Source organism: Pongo pygmaeus, chromosome 6, assembly GCF_028885625.2.
Source record: "Pongo pygmaeus isolate AG05252 chromosome 6, NHGRI_mPonPyg2-v2.0_pri, whole genome shotgun sequence".
Lineage (NCBI taxonomy): Eukaryota > Metazoa > Chordata > Mammalia > Primates > Hominidae > Pongo > Pongo pygmaeus.
The window spans coordinates 110599308-110613991 of NC_072379.2; the positions used below are offsets into that span (position 1 = coordinate 110599308).

The following is a 14684-nucleotide window of genomic DNA, read 5'->3' on the forward strand; positions in this document are numbered from 1 at the left end:
GATAAGATTTCTGAGTGGAGCACTTCAAAGTTATTTAACATCAGAAAGAAGCTCCTTAGTAAAAAAAAACTTAGAAACTGCGAACGAGATTATTCCTAATGACTCTGCTAGCTCCTACAGTTTACACAAGGGCATGCACACGTTTCAATCCTTTTTTGTTTGTTTTTAAACAACCCCTTCATCTAAAGCTGCACTAAAGAAAAAAAACAGTAGGGGAGAGAAGGAATGGCAAAATAAGGGAATAAGGTTGATGGGAGAAGTGTAGCTCTCACAACCACTTAACACTCTCCAGTGAGGATTTTGTCACTTGTGACCACTGGGAAGCTTATCTCCCAAACCTCCACCAGACTCATGTCTTCAAACTTGCAAGTTTAACGTTAAGCCACGGCTTTAGACACCACTGCAATTACTATACTGAAAAGATGATTTGGTGCCAGATCAGTGGCACCAACCCTAGAGTTAATAAGAATTCACAGTTCTGACTGAGCTTTGGGAAACCTGATCAGATTTCTAGGCACATTCTCTAAGTAGGAAGGAAGGTAGCAGGAGTGGGGGAAGGGAAAAATACTGAGGAATCAGCCAAAAGTCAAAAGGGACGCATAGAGGTTGAAGGAACTTCCTGGCATGGGCAGGAAGATATAAAACTATTAATTTCTCTTTTTTTTTTCTCTCCACCTTTCTAAAGAGCTGGCCTTAAATTCCCAGAAGTGAGGTACTACTGCTCCTGCTTTCTGCAGCCAGTGAGGGCCAACATGCCCTTTTCCTACTAAACAGGTACAAGAGACATTCTGTAAGAGGTATGTGTCCCTTTTTAAATATAGTGAACCCCAAGTTTCTCTTCAAATAATCAGTATGTCAGTATGTTCAGCTCTCTTATTCTTTGATTCTCCATTTTAAAGTTTAACTTGCTGGTTCTCTTCACCGCCTTGCCTCTAGTTTCAATAAACAACTTTCCTGCCAGTTCTGATCAGTAGTTACATCTGTTCCCCTGATCACCTGCTCTGTCCTGACTCATCCTGGTCACCTGCTTTGACCTGAGTCACCCCGGTCACCTGCTCTGACCTAAGTCACCTTTAGTTACCTGTTTCTAACCATCCTTCCTGCCAAACTACTCACCCCGCCACTCTGGCTTATACTCCTGCTCTTTTCAACATAGTCAATCGGAATTAGCTTAGACTGTGCAGTCCAACCCTAGGAAATACGGGAACAACACAGCAGTAGGGGCTACCTGCATCAGGAATAAGAACTCCTTCCCCTCCCCTGTCCAGGTGTGCTCTCACCATTGTTCCACCTGTGAGAGGCACCCTTTCTGCAGAAGGTAAAAATTGCCTTGCTGAGAAAATTAAATTTATGTTTGAGTGCCATTTCTTTGTGGCACTGAGGAACAAGCATTTTGCATTTCTAACACCCTGAAGGACAATGATCTGCCACCAATTTCACTCCATCAAGGGAGCTGGCAGACTAAATCTTAACCTATCTTAGTGTATTTTACCTTAATCTCACTTCTCCTTCGGTCTCAAAATGTTGAACTGGTAAATGTTTTTTGCAATAATCCTAGAGAAGTATTCATTTGCCCAAAACTGAAGACAAAGATAGGGAGGTAATTTCTGATTCAACATTCATTTTAATGACTTAATGACCACAACAATGTTAATAAAAAGTGCAATTACAAATCAAACACCAAGCATTTGAAAGGCTGCCCTGTGATGGGCAGTACTACTGAGGCGGCTTCCTTGGCAATAACACTGTGAGTGAAGTCCACGGGCCAGAAGGGCACATACTCACTTTGCTGCATGTTTTTTTACCACCCCAAATCCATAGATATCTTTGAGAAAGTTCTGAAAGCAAAAGTGGTTGACTTTTTCTCTTATTGCTGTCAGAGATTATATTAAAATTCTAGCAATGTTTACATGAAGATATGTAAAACCACATTTTATTTTAACCATTGGTATTACATGTGAATTTAAAGAAACACAGACTAAATAACAAACTACCTCTGCCATCCTGAGAACAGACAGGCTTTATCTCATAAGAAAACAGCAGCATGGGTTCTAACTTTTCCAACCTTTTCAAAGACTCCTTCCAATTTTTTTCATAGACTCATTTATAAAAAGAAAAATGAAAACAGAACCAAAAACTGTCTATTTTTTATTTCTACTGTCCTTCAAATACAAAAATAGCATAAAATGAAAACAGATTTTCAGAATAGATTTTCATGAGAAAAAACATACAGAAAATCTATGCTGGAATAAAAGTATGTTTTTTATAGTATCACTTAATGCACAATGCAGTTATCGTGTACATAAAACCAAAGCCTATAAAAATAAATCATCTTGCAGGACTACATGGCAAGATATTACTATCTCACAGAAGTATTCCTAGGCAAGAAATGGAGTACAGTTAGTGAAGAAGTGGGAATGAATTCCCAATAATGACTGGTTAGACTTAACGGAAAAACTGTGTAGGTTACACCATTCCTCATTTCACCTAGTTCCTCTGCCATAAAACGCCTGCTTTTAGAGGCATTTTATGTGTAAAAATGAGGGAACACATTCTGGCTTCATTGAGCAAGTTCATCACAGAACATTAAAGTGGGTTCTGCAAGATGTTAATAAGTGCTACATTATATAAGTGTTTTCATAGTCAGATCAAATTTGAGGAAAACTAGGGTCAACAAAGTTAGACAGGCATATTTATTTTTCCCTTGAGGACTTCTCAGACCCTTTAATAAGCTGATGACATTATACAAGTTAAAAAAACATTCAGTATTCAGTATTTCACAGGCTTTTTTTTTGTAGCACCTTCTGGAATAACGTTCTGAAGCATTCTGCACTTCGGAAAATGCCAATTTATACAGAGCCTTCATTAACTTATAGGAAACTCAGCTCTGAAAAATTCATTTTATGCTAACAGAAATTAGAATTTTAAAAGACAAACACAGAATTTTTGAATCAAATATGTTTAGGAAGGCTAGCAGAACAAAATGAAACACAACAAACTTCTTAATTACTTATATTAAAAGAGACCAGAATCTGTTTATGGTAGGTGAGGAGGTCATATGTGGGGTTGGGAAGGTCTGGGGACAATTCACAACTTCCATGATTCTTGGATTCAAATCTGGCTTTGGTATCTTTCTGATTCAGACAGCAATAAATCACAACAACACAGAAACCTCTTGGCAGTTCTCCTCTCTGTTCCTTGCCTCTACTGCACTGACAAGTGCTATACCTACCGATTCGGATAATGTGCACGGTGATATAAATGTCCTTTCTTAGCTCACTGCTACCCAAATCCTACAAACAAACAAAGTTTGGTTATTTTGGAAGACGTAAGCGGCACTTAAAGGGCATAGCACTTTATTTTCACAAATAAAAGAAGAAAGACAGAGATGAACACAGACACTCTTAATGGAATGTTTGTAGCAGAAGTACATGATTTAAATCCTGTTCTAAAAATATCATTACAATCAACCTTAGGTCAATTGATACCAAGTAATACTTTAAAGAAGAGAGCACTGTTGATTCAATCTCTCACTCATTCATTCTTTAAACATTTATTAAGCACATACTAAATACCAGGTGTCTTGCTGAGTGCGATCACTGGTTTTGTTTTTTGTTTTTTGTTTTTGGAGATGGACTTTTGCTCTTGTTGCCCAGGCTGGAGTGCAGTGGTGTGATCTCAGCTCACTGCAACCTCCGCCTCCCAGGTTCAAGAAATTCTCCTGCCTCAGCCTCCTGAGTAACTGGGATTTTAGGTGCCCGCCACCAGGCCCGGCTAATTTTTGTATTTTTAGTAAAGACGGGGTTTCACCATGTTGGCCAGGCTGGTCTTGAACTCCTGATCTCAGGTGATCCACCTGCCTCGGCCTCCCAAAGTACTGGGATTATAGGCATGAGCCACCGTGCCTGGCAATCACTGTTATACTTTGGTAATAGTATAACAGAAGCAGTAATACACTAAAGGAATGAAAGTAATCCTGGAAGGTGATATTCAGAATTCTGGGCACTAATGTAATTTATGTGTTATTTACATAAAGTTTAAAAGCAAATTCACTATGTTCTCTCACAGTAATTTATTTCTCCTAAATAGTATGAATCATAACTGGATGAATCTGCCTTATGAATGAAAGAAGATCCACTCACCACAAAGAGGGAGCAATGTCGTTCCGGTTTATCAGGGGCTTTGGGAAGCCCATTTCTATTCAGCCTCAAGAAAAATCTCTCACTACAAGAGAAAAAACATTTAACAATTTGAAAATTATTTAATAGTTAAAGATTTATCCCTCTGTAACTACTCTTCATCACAACAGGTAAGCTAAACATTAGGTTGTTCATTTAACATCAACATTGCTTATATAAATTAGGAGAGCTCTGAAGACAACAAATATTTGCTTCACTTCTGTTAAAACTGGCAAAGCAGCAAATACAAAGGCAGAAAGCACCTATATACAGACATTAACTTTTGAAAGACTTGAATACAATTTATATCAGTAATATCATTATTCCAAGAGGTAGAAATAAATACACTAAAAGAGAAAAATATGACATAACATGTTTCATGTGTTTGTAACTAAGATTTCTTTTTCATGTTTTATGTCACATTAGTTAATTAACATTAAAGACATTCTGAGTGCTATCTATCTATTAGAAGGCTTCATATTTTATGGTCTTATACGTCTTTAATCCGTAACATAAGTAGAGATTTGAAAAATGAAACTTAAATTTTCTTTGGTCTACAAACGAACAGAAGATCTCAAACTACCCCCACTAAACTTGCATTTGAAAATACAGTGCCACCGGGAGCTGTGGTGGCTCAGGACTGTAGTCCTTGCACATAAGAAGGAGAGGCTAGGCGTTCGAAGCCAGCCTGGGCAACACAGAAACCTCTCATCTATATAACCGAAAAGAAAATACAGTGCCACCTAGATTTAATGAAAACACAAATAATGCTGTTGATCAGCCACTAATTCATAGCAATAAATACTTATGGATGCCATTTATTTATTTATTATTATTATTTTGAGACAGAGTCTTGCTCTGTCACCCAGGCTGGAGTACAGTGGTATGATCTCGGCTCACTGCAACTTCTGCCTCCTGGATTCAAGAGATTCTCATACCTCAGTCTCCTGAGCAGCTGAGATTACAGGTGCATGCCACCACGCCTGGCTAATTTCTGCATTTTTAGTAGAGACAGCGTTTCACTATGTTGGCCAGGCTGGTCTTGAACTCCTGGCCTCAAGTAATCTGCCTGCTTAGGCCTCCCAATGTGCTGGGATTACAGGCGTGAGTCATTGCACCGAGGCATGGATGCCATTTAGATCCAAGGTAATGTGTGACACTATTTATGTTCAACAAAATAAAACAAATATAAACCCACAAAAAATTAATCTACCAGCTACTGTGAGCTTCAAATTTTAATTTAATTTCAATATCCTGGTACCAATGATAGAATTAAATAGTTGGCTGCCTCAGGCAATGAGCACACAACCAACATCTACAGAATGTAAAATGCTGTAGCTTTGGTCAGTGTAGCTTCAGTCTAGGGAACAAGCAGGGAAATGGAGAGCAGGACATTAATAAAAGGCTCAGAACCAAGGAAGCCTCTATGTTATCACCCAATCCTTGCCTTAAATAATGGTTCTGTCATTCAAATACATATAAGAGGAGATATGAGAACCATAAACAGATCTCTAAGGAAGCATAAGAATTTGAATTCATGGCTGTTTTGGAACACTTATTCTCTTTAGTGATCTAAGTCGAGATAGATATGTTTAACAGAATCAACTACCTGGCTTATCTCATCTTTTACTTATATTACGCCTATTTCTGACTTCTCATACGAGAAAGGGCAGCCAATACATATATCTATGGGGCCTTTTTCACTCTTACTACCTAAATTTTTTCTCAGAAAACAGATGGCCAATAAGGCATGCATGAAGAGAATAAAAATTGCTGTAAGTATCCTCAATTGAAGCTAAAGTTCACATGTGATATTATTCCGAACTGGAGGCTGGGAATGACACCTACAACTGAGGGTGCAGAGATAAATTAATCTTATCCAATTGTCATTTACTATAATTCAAGGAAAATGACTGTAAGCTCTCTTCACAGTAAAAGAAAATTCATCATTATTTCAAATTTATCATTTTAATTTTTTTTTGGGTGTGGGGGAGGTCTCACTCTTTCACCCAGGCTAGAGTACAGTAGCACAATCTCAGCTCACTGCAACCTCTGCCTCCCAGGTTCAAGTGATTCTCCTGCCTCAGCTTCCTGAGTAGCTGGAACTACAGCTGTGTGCCACCACACTCCGCTAATTTTTGTAATTTTTTTTAGTAGAGATGGGATTTCACTATGTTAGCCAGGCTGGTTTCAAACTCCTGACCTCAGGTGATTTTCCCGCCTTGGCCTCCCAAAGTGCTGGGATTACAGGCATGGGCTACCAGGCCTGGACTATTTCAAATTTAAAATCAATGAAAAGGAAATGTGCATGAATTCATCTTGGGACAAAGGAATTATACTTTAACCATATTATTAGGTAATACATTTTTGGGAACTTACCATTTGACAGGTACTCTGCCAAGGACTTTACATAAATTATCTCATTTTATCCTCACTATGCCTTTAGGAAATAGGTACTATTATAATGACCATTTTACAGATGGGAAAACTGCGAAATAGTACATAGTTTTACTCAAGGTCACAGAGATGGTGTGTGGCTGAGCAAGGATTCTATTCCATGTATTAATTCAAAACCCTAGCACTCCATTAGAATGCTATAAGGTAACTTCCTCTTCTTCTCTATAGAAATATTGAGTAAATATTTCCAGAATACTGAGATAAAGGAAAAGCCATCATTTGCCTGGGGCACCCACTCAGTAGTCAAGCCTGGTCCCAAGAGTTCAAGGTAACTTTCTCCATACCCTTCCTGGGCTAAGAGGAATGAAAGAAGTGAGAATCTTGATTTAGCAGGTTTCAAAGAGGACTTTGGTTTGAAATTGTTCTTTGGTAGTTTTCTTTTCTTTTTTTTTTTTTTTTCCGGAGACGGAGTTTCACTCTTGTTGCCCAAGATAGAGTGCAATGGTGCGATCTCGGCTCATTGCAACCTCTACCTCCTGGATTCAGGTGATTCTCCTGCCTCCGCTTCCTGAGTAGCTGGGATTACAGGTGTGCGCCACCACGCCTGGCTAATTTTTGCATTTTTAGTAAAGACAGGGTTTCACCATGTTAGTCAGGCTGGTCTCGAACTCCTGACCTCAGGTGGCCTCCCAAAGTGCTGGGATTACAAGTGTGAGCCACTGCGCCCGGCCAGCAGTTTTCTTTAATGAAACATGCTTAGAAAAAAAAAAAAGACTTGAGAAACAAATTATTTTATTAAACAAACACAAAACTCCAAAAAGATTTAAGAACTCAGCTTTACTTAATCAAAACTGCTAAGGTTTAAGGATGGTATTTAGTCTGTTTCTTAGTAATCAGTTACCTACTAATGTATTTATTGATTACATTTTAGCACAAAACATAAGCAATGTGAGCATTTTCCCCACTCCTATATCATGGACGGTATGTTCTACTTTACATTTTTTGAGATGTAATTAGGTTTGAAGCTCCTCATTACCTCTACAGAAACATTCAAAGCAAACTTCACATTATCTTGGTCAGTCTAAAAAATGGACACCAATAAGATTAAAATACAGAAGTCAATAGGGCATTTTCAATATTAAAACCCTAACTTTAATACTGACATAAAATCCAATTCCGTATCTGTACATTTCATCAATATTCTGGAAAACAATGTTTCCTAAAGTATTCTATTGCAGAAACAGATCCTTTTTGCTCTGTCACTATTTTAATTTCACTAGTCTACACAGAATCCTGATTATGCAAGTATTATACTATATCATATCCTGTTTCAGAAAGAATATCAATATGTACTAAGCCAATGACATATACCTTAGCTTAAGCATGCCTTAAGGGAGAGATACAAATAGACTGAAAATGGGTACTATGGAGAAATAAGTCATGTGCAGTTCTTTTAAAAGCCAGACTTCTTTTAAAAGAAAAAAGAAAAAAAAAAAGGAAAACATCTACGGCCAATTAAAAAAATCCTTTTTATTCATTTGATGACATGCTATCGTTATGCCAACTCAAATCAATTTATCTTCTGCTTTAGTGATACAGCCACTAATCACTCAGCAAATGGTTTTGGACAAAAAAAGACCTATAATAACGTATTTTGGAGTCTTTGGATTATTATTACTCGCCCACACTGAAATGTTTGGAGAATATCAGAAGGTATATCTTCAACGCCCAGAGAAAAACTGAACAAGTCAATAATACTGCATTCTTTTTTTTTTCCTTTCTTTCTTTTGAGACGGAGTCTTGCTCTACCGCCCAGGCTGGAGTACAGCGGCGTGATCTCAGCTCACTGCAACCTCCGCCTCCCAGGTTCAAGTGATTCTCCTGCCTCAGCCTCCAGAGTATCTGGGACTACAGATGCATGCCACCACGCTCGGCTAATTTTTACATTTTTTTGTAGTGACGGGGTTTCACCATGTTGGCCAGGCTGGTCTCGAACTCCTGACCTCAGGTGATCTGCCTGCCTCACCCTCCCAAAATGCTGGGATTACAGGCATAAGCCACCGTGCCTGGCCAATAATATTGCATTCTGGCACATCTTCTGAAATTCTCCAAATATTTTGCGCATACTTTTGTGGCCACACAGAAATATGTTTTTAACAGTCTATTCTAAGTCTGTTCTATTGCAACTCTGTGGTAAGTATAATCAGATGACAAAATTAGTTTTTGTAAACTTAAAAAATGTCCTTCCAAGATATGCATACCTCCATTACATACATCATTTAGACTTTTTTCCTAAGTGGAAGAGAAGTTTATATGTTTCTTTCCTATTACATGGTGAGCAACTAGAATACAGGCCCATGAGTATTAACCTTTTTGTATCTTCAACTCCTAGTGAATGATTTGGTATTCTTAGATGTTTGATAAGACTAACCAAATACAACCTTTTAGGACAAAATAGAATAACACCCAAATAACTGGAAAGCTTTCATTCTCTCCCAACTTTCCCATTATGTCCTTTACTTTGTGGTAGGGAAATGTATGAAACTCTGCAAAAAGATATTTCAATCCATGATGCCTCACGACCTGACTTGAGATTCTCATATTAACTTCGTGGCACCCCAGATTCCAGATTATTCCATTTAATGCTGTCCTCATGAACATTTTATATCTTTATTATATTCAACATATATTAATAAAAAACTATACTGATATGTTCTCAAATGAGAATACTGTCTTCCTCTTCTTACAGAATGAATAAGCAAATAGAACATTTCTAGAAACACTGAGAAATGAGAGTTGGTATTATTAACAGCAGAGAAAACTCATTATTTGACTTCCCCATATACTGCCATGTTCTTCCAGAGGCAATCTCTCTGCAGGAGAAGTTTAGTGTCCACCTGAATTCCGTGTATGAGTCATTATAAATCATGATACTATAAATCAAAAATGACTAATTATTTCTTTGGAAATAAAGAAAAACAAATCACAATTATTTATTATTTATAACCTTTCTTCTTCCAACAATGATTTGAGGAAATCAGGATAATGAAATAAGAACATAAATAAGCATTCCTGGAAAAAATCATAAAGGCAAATGTGTACCCTGTGCCAGACCCTATGACTTATGCCTTACATAGCTCTTCTCATTTAATTCTCCTCACCACAGTAGGAGGTGGAAACCACTGTCGTGCCCATTTGTCATCCCAGTGAGAAAGCGAGGGCTAGGAGATATTAGATAAGTTGGCCAAAGTTGTGTGGTCAGTCAAGGATGGGGCCAGGATATTAAATTCCAGAGTCTGATTTGAGAGTCTCACCTTTTAACTAAAATGCAACCCTCTCTTTGAAAGAACAGAGCACCTCAGAGCACCAAAGACAGCATGGTATGGTGGCTCACTACCTGTAATCTCAGCACTTTGGGAGGCTGAGGTGGGAGGATCACTTGAGCCCAAGAGTTCAAAACCAACTTGGGACAACATAATGAAACCCCATCTCTACCAAAAAAAAAAAAGAAAGAAAGAAAGAAAAAAAATTAGCCGAGCATGGTGGCACGTTCCTGTAATCCCAGGCACTCAGTGGCTGAGTAGTCCCAGCTACTCAGAAGGCTGAGGTGGGAAGACTGCTTGAGCCTGGGAGGTCGAGGCTGCAGAGAGCCATGAACGCACCACTGTACTCCAGTGGGGTGTACTCCAGGGGTAAGACCTTGTCTCAAAAAAAAGAAAGAAATGAACAAAGAAGAGCAAGACTAACTATGTTACACAAACTAAGAGTTTTTTGTGTGAATATTCTTAATAAAATTAAAACATAATAATTACAAATGGCCAAGCATAGTATCACACTCCTGTTGTCCCAGCTACTCAGGAGGTTGAGGCAGGAGGATTACTTGAGCCTAGAGGTCAAGTCCAGTCTGGGCAAGATAGCAAAGTCCCTGTCTGCGAAAAAAAAAAAAAAAATCAACCAAATAAATGAACAAACAAACAAAACTGCATGAAGCCAAATGAAAAAAACAAAAAGCCACAACATATCTGTGTTTATGGAGATTACACCTGTGACCAACTGCTCAGTTGAACTACTGATATTCTGATGTACTCAAAAAGACCTCTAATGATGACAAGTGTGTTTCACAGCATAGTGTGGTAGAAATGTTCTTCCTGGTCATGCAAATAATATAGGAGGCACAGTAGGGATCTGAAGGTCCTGATGGCTTCTCTTCTGTTTCTCAGTAGGATGCTTCTGTCCTCTGTGCCTCCTTGTAAACCACTCAGTAGAAGTAACCCTTCAGTTGGGAAGGCCAATATAAAAAATTTTGACATTTTATATGAAATATATTTTTATATTTCACATAAAAATTGTTATATTTTTCTGCATGGATTTATATTTATCACTTTTATAGTTCACCTCACATAAGAAGCAAAACTGTCTAGTGATTCAATGAGCATGAAAGTTACACAACATGTACTTTTATCCAAAAATATATGACTGGGTAATATCTTCGGTTGAAACATGTTGTGAGAAAGATTAGCAAGCTAATCAATCCACAAAAAATTACAAAGAACACTTGTAAAATAATTTTCAACAGTTAAATACCATTGAAATAGATTTATGGTCTCCAAGAAGAACAATAACAACAGAGAACACATTTAGACGGTCATGTTCTATTAAACTAATTGGAAAAACAACTGTCATGTTTTTTTTTATACTCAAACCAATTTTACAAAAACAAAAACAAAAACAAAAATCCCATGTAGCATATTTGAAAAAGCAGTCATTTGTCTTAAATTGAACTACGCTAATCTGGGCACAGTGACTCACACCTGAAATCCCAGCACTTTGGGAGGCAGAAACAGGCAGCTCACTTGAGCCTCGGAGTTCAAGATCAGCCTGGGCAACATGGTGAAACCTTGTCTCTACAAAAAATTTAAAAAATTAGCCGGGTGGGGTGGTGCATGCCTGTGATCCCAAGTACTCAGGAAACTCAGGTGGGAGGATCACTTGAGCCCAGGAGGCGGAGGTTGCAATGAGCTGATATCTGGGATAACAGAATGATACCTTGTCTTAAAAAAAAAAAAAAATTAACTATGCTGTATGAAGAGTGTGAGGATAACAATTAATACCCATTCAGTGTGAAGGGAGACACACCAGAAGCTAAGGGGTGGTAAGATGGATGAAGGAATAATGAGAAGAGCTAAGAGGATGGTTCCAGGGTGCAGTGCTGACCCCAGAGCCTCTCCCTAAAAGGCAATAGAATACAAATGCAAGGTGATCTGAATTGTTTCTATTTCACTGCTTCTCCTGCATTATGTCAAATGTTTTCTGATTGCCTAACAGTGTAAGATATGTCCAACAATCTGCTGTAGGAGACCAGAATACGGCACCCCAAAATATACTTCTTTGGCATAACAATTGTTGAGCTAAAGGCAATTAAGAAGTAGGTGCTGTAAAGCTCTCTGCCTTCCCTCTAATTGCCTAAAGGCAATGCATAGATTTACAAAAACAAAAAGAATCTTGCCTCTCTTAGACCATCTAAGTACTAACAGGCCTGGCCTTGCTTAGTTTCTGAGATCAAACAAGATCAGGCACATTCAGGGTGGCATGGTCCACGGGCCTGCCCCTTCTTCTACCAGGGAGAACAAAGGTTAACCACCGATGACAACTTTAAACGTTACAGGCCTGGAGATGGCACCAGAGGTATCCCTACCAACACTCTTTATCAACTAGCCTTTGTCTGCCAGTTATTTGCCTTCCTAGAAGTTGCCTCCCTAGAGACTTCAAGTCCTGTTTGGTCTTGTCATTTCTCCAAAATTTACTGTTCTTTCTTGACAGATACTATATAAGCTGGATACTATATACTATATATAGTATATAGCATATATATACTATACTATATAAGCTGGAATTCAAAGCCACCTCTTTGAGAATTTCTCATTCCCTAGGTATTAATATATTTCATTTATGTATGAAATATACATGTTAGTAAACTTCCGTTTTTCTCTTTTTAATTTGTCTTTTGATAAAGAGGACCATTCCAACTAAGAACGTATGAGTGTTAAAGAAAAAATTATTTTCCTCCCCAAAACTGTGAAGAGAGCTGTTACTGTGGTCTCGCCTAGAATGATTAACAAAGGACAATTCAAAAAAGCTCAGGCTGACTATAAATTGCTCTATTTATGCCCCCAAGAAAGCAATGCTACCTCTGTCCAGGCAAGATACTTTGGGAAGCAGCTGGAAGGTGTGCTAGCAGCTCTGCAGTGGCCGCTGGACTACGGGGCTTTGGTGCTTACGATGGCAGAGATGAAGGACATTCGAATAGATGCCCTATGTACAGGGAATGATCAGTGGTAAACAGAAGAGACCCATGGGCCTTCTAATTCAGTGGTTCCCAACTGAAAGATTCTCCCCGGGGCCTGAAAGCTTAAGGGAATGAATAACTCCTCCCTCCTCAGGCCCAGTCCCAAGGCACAAGACCCAGCAGCGTGCATCAGCAAGATAGCAGAAGCAGGAAGAGAGCTGGTCGGAAGACACACACATCCCTGAAGATGGAGAGGGAGACTGTCCGGGTGCTACGTAGCTGTCACGTCAGACTGGGACACTTCCTGTTTATAGAGGACTATAAAACCCCTGCCGTGTCCTCACTTGGGGCTGATGCCATTTTAGGCCTCGGCCTGTCTGCACCCAGGCGCTCAGTAAAGCAGCGTATTGCTCCACACTGCCTTGTGTTGTTTGTTGGTGTGCTCTCAGGGTTCGAACTGATACAAGAGCCTTGCACCAACCTGATAGTGTACAATATTCTCCTGGTGAGCCGTATAAAGCCCAGGCCCCACCCTGGAGATCCTGATTGACTGAGTCAGGATGGACCTAAAAGCTTCCTGTTTGTTTAAAGCCCAGCCATGTTAAAGGACCACTGTTTTTACCCAAAAGCCCTAGTCTTAATTAATCAGAATTGCTGACTGTGTTTTATGACAGTCATGTATACCAGAAAACAGGCAATGTACGCCTGGTATCTTAGGGTCAAAGACTTTTCCCCTCTTCCTCCCAACCACATGACAACACAAAGGACAGAGATTTTCCTTGGCAATAAATGAAAGCAACTTCTCAAGCAAGTCTTCCTAGATAAGACTATTAATGTGCTTTCTAATTTTAAAACTAAAGCAAAGTTAGAGTCATGAGCTCTTCTGATTAAAGGGAAATGGAAAGAGGAAGATCTCTGATACAACTGTTTCCAGAGTTTACTTAAAGAGGAGACAGATGATGTTTTCTTTCAAAAATATTAATGGTCAAGCCCATATTCACCTTACAAATAATTGAGTGTTGAGGACTATGCAACCAAATGATGTGATGGCTTTGTTGGCACATAAAGAATTTGGGTTTAGTTGAATGATACAACAGGAGACATATTTTTAAACTATAGCCAATTCCATTGCCAATTTTGAATAACAAGCCAATTCTTTCTTACTAGTCAGGATGATTATTGTGTACAATATTCTCTGTCATGCTATTTGTCTTTGCAGAAAAATAAAGATATCTGAAACAAATATCTCTGTTTTTAGGAAAGGTAAAATTTTAGGAAAGAGTTTTTAGGAAGGTAAAATTCAATAAAAAAAGGAATATAATACTCTTTAAAATTATAAATAATTTTCAGATCAGCTGCTGTTTCACATCTTCTGTGCTGTTACCAGATTAAGCAATTGGTGAATTAAAGAAATGATTTTGATTGACTGTTGATTTAAGAAAAACAGTCATGACTTTAAGTTCAGAAGACTTGAGACCTTAGAAATCTCGAAGTTCGTTTCAAGTAAAATCCTTAGAAAAAGGCCTGCTGTATAACTAAACGGAGAAAAATACTTGCTTGAGTCTCTCTCTAGAGAACTCATTAAGAATTTCACTAAAAAACGAGTTCCTTAGAGAAGTAACCAAAAGTAGGCACAGATAGGATCTGGTCAACACAAACAGGGACTATGAAATGAGAAAGCCTGTATGTAGGCAGAATACGTTCTGCTTATCATTCTGGGAATTTATATCATTTGATCATTGTAAACACTGTATCTTTGACATTTCATGAGAAAAGAATCACTCTGATCTACATTCAGAAATTATTCTGACCTTTCTAACATC

General features: G+C 38.4%; 1 protein-coding gene across 5 annotated transcripts in view; it reads right to left on the bottom strand.

Moving 5' to 3' along the window:
- Nucleotides 1-14684, bottom strand: part of DOCK4 (dedicator of cytokinesis 4) — a 485830-nt gene that overhangs the window by 220347 nt on the left and 250799 nt on the right. For all 5 annotated transcript variants that reach the window (XM_054494462.2, XM_063667735.1, XM_063667733.1 and 2 more), the window contains exons 9-10: nt 4143-4224; nt 3233-3293 (exon numbers count right to left, since the gene is read on the bottom strand). In XM_054494462.2, the coding sequence (XP_054350437.1) occupies nt 3233-3293; nt 4143-4224 (143 nt within the window). The remainder of the gene's footprint in view (nt 1-3232; nt 3294-4142; nt 4225-14684) is intronic.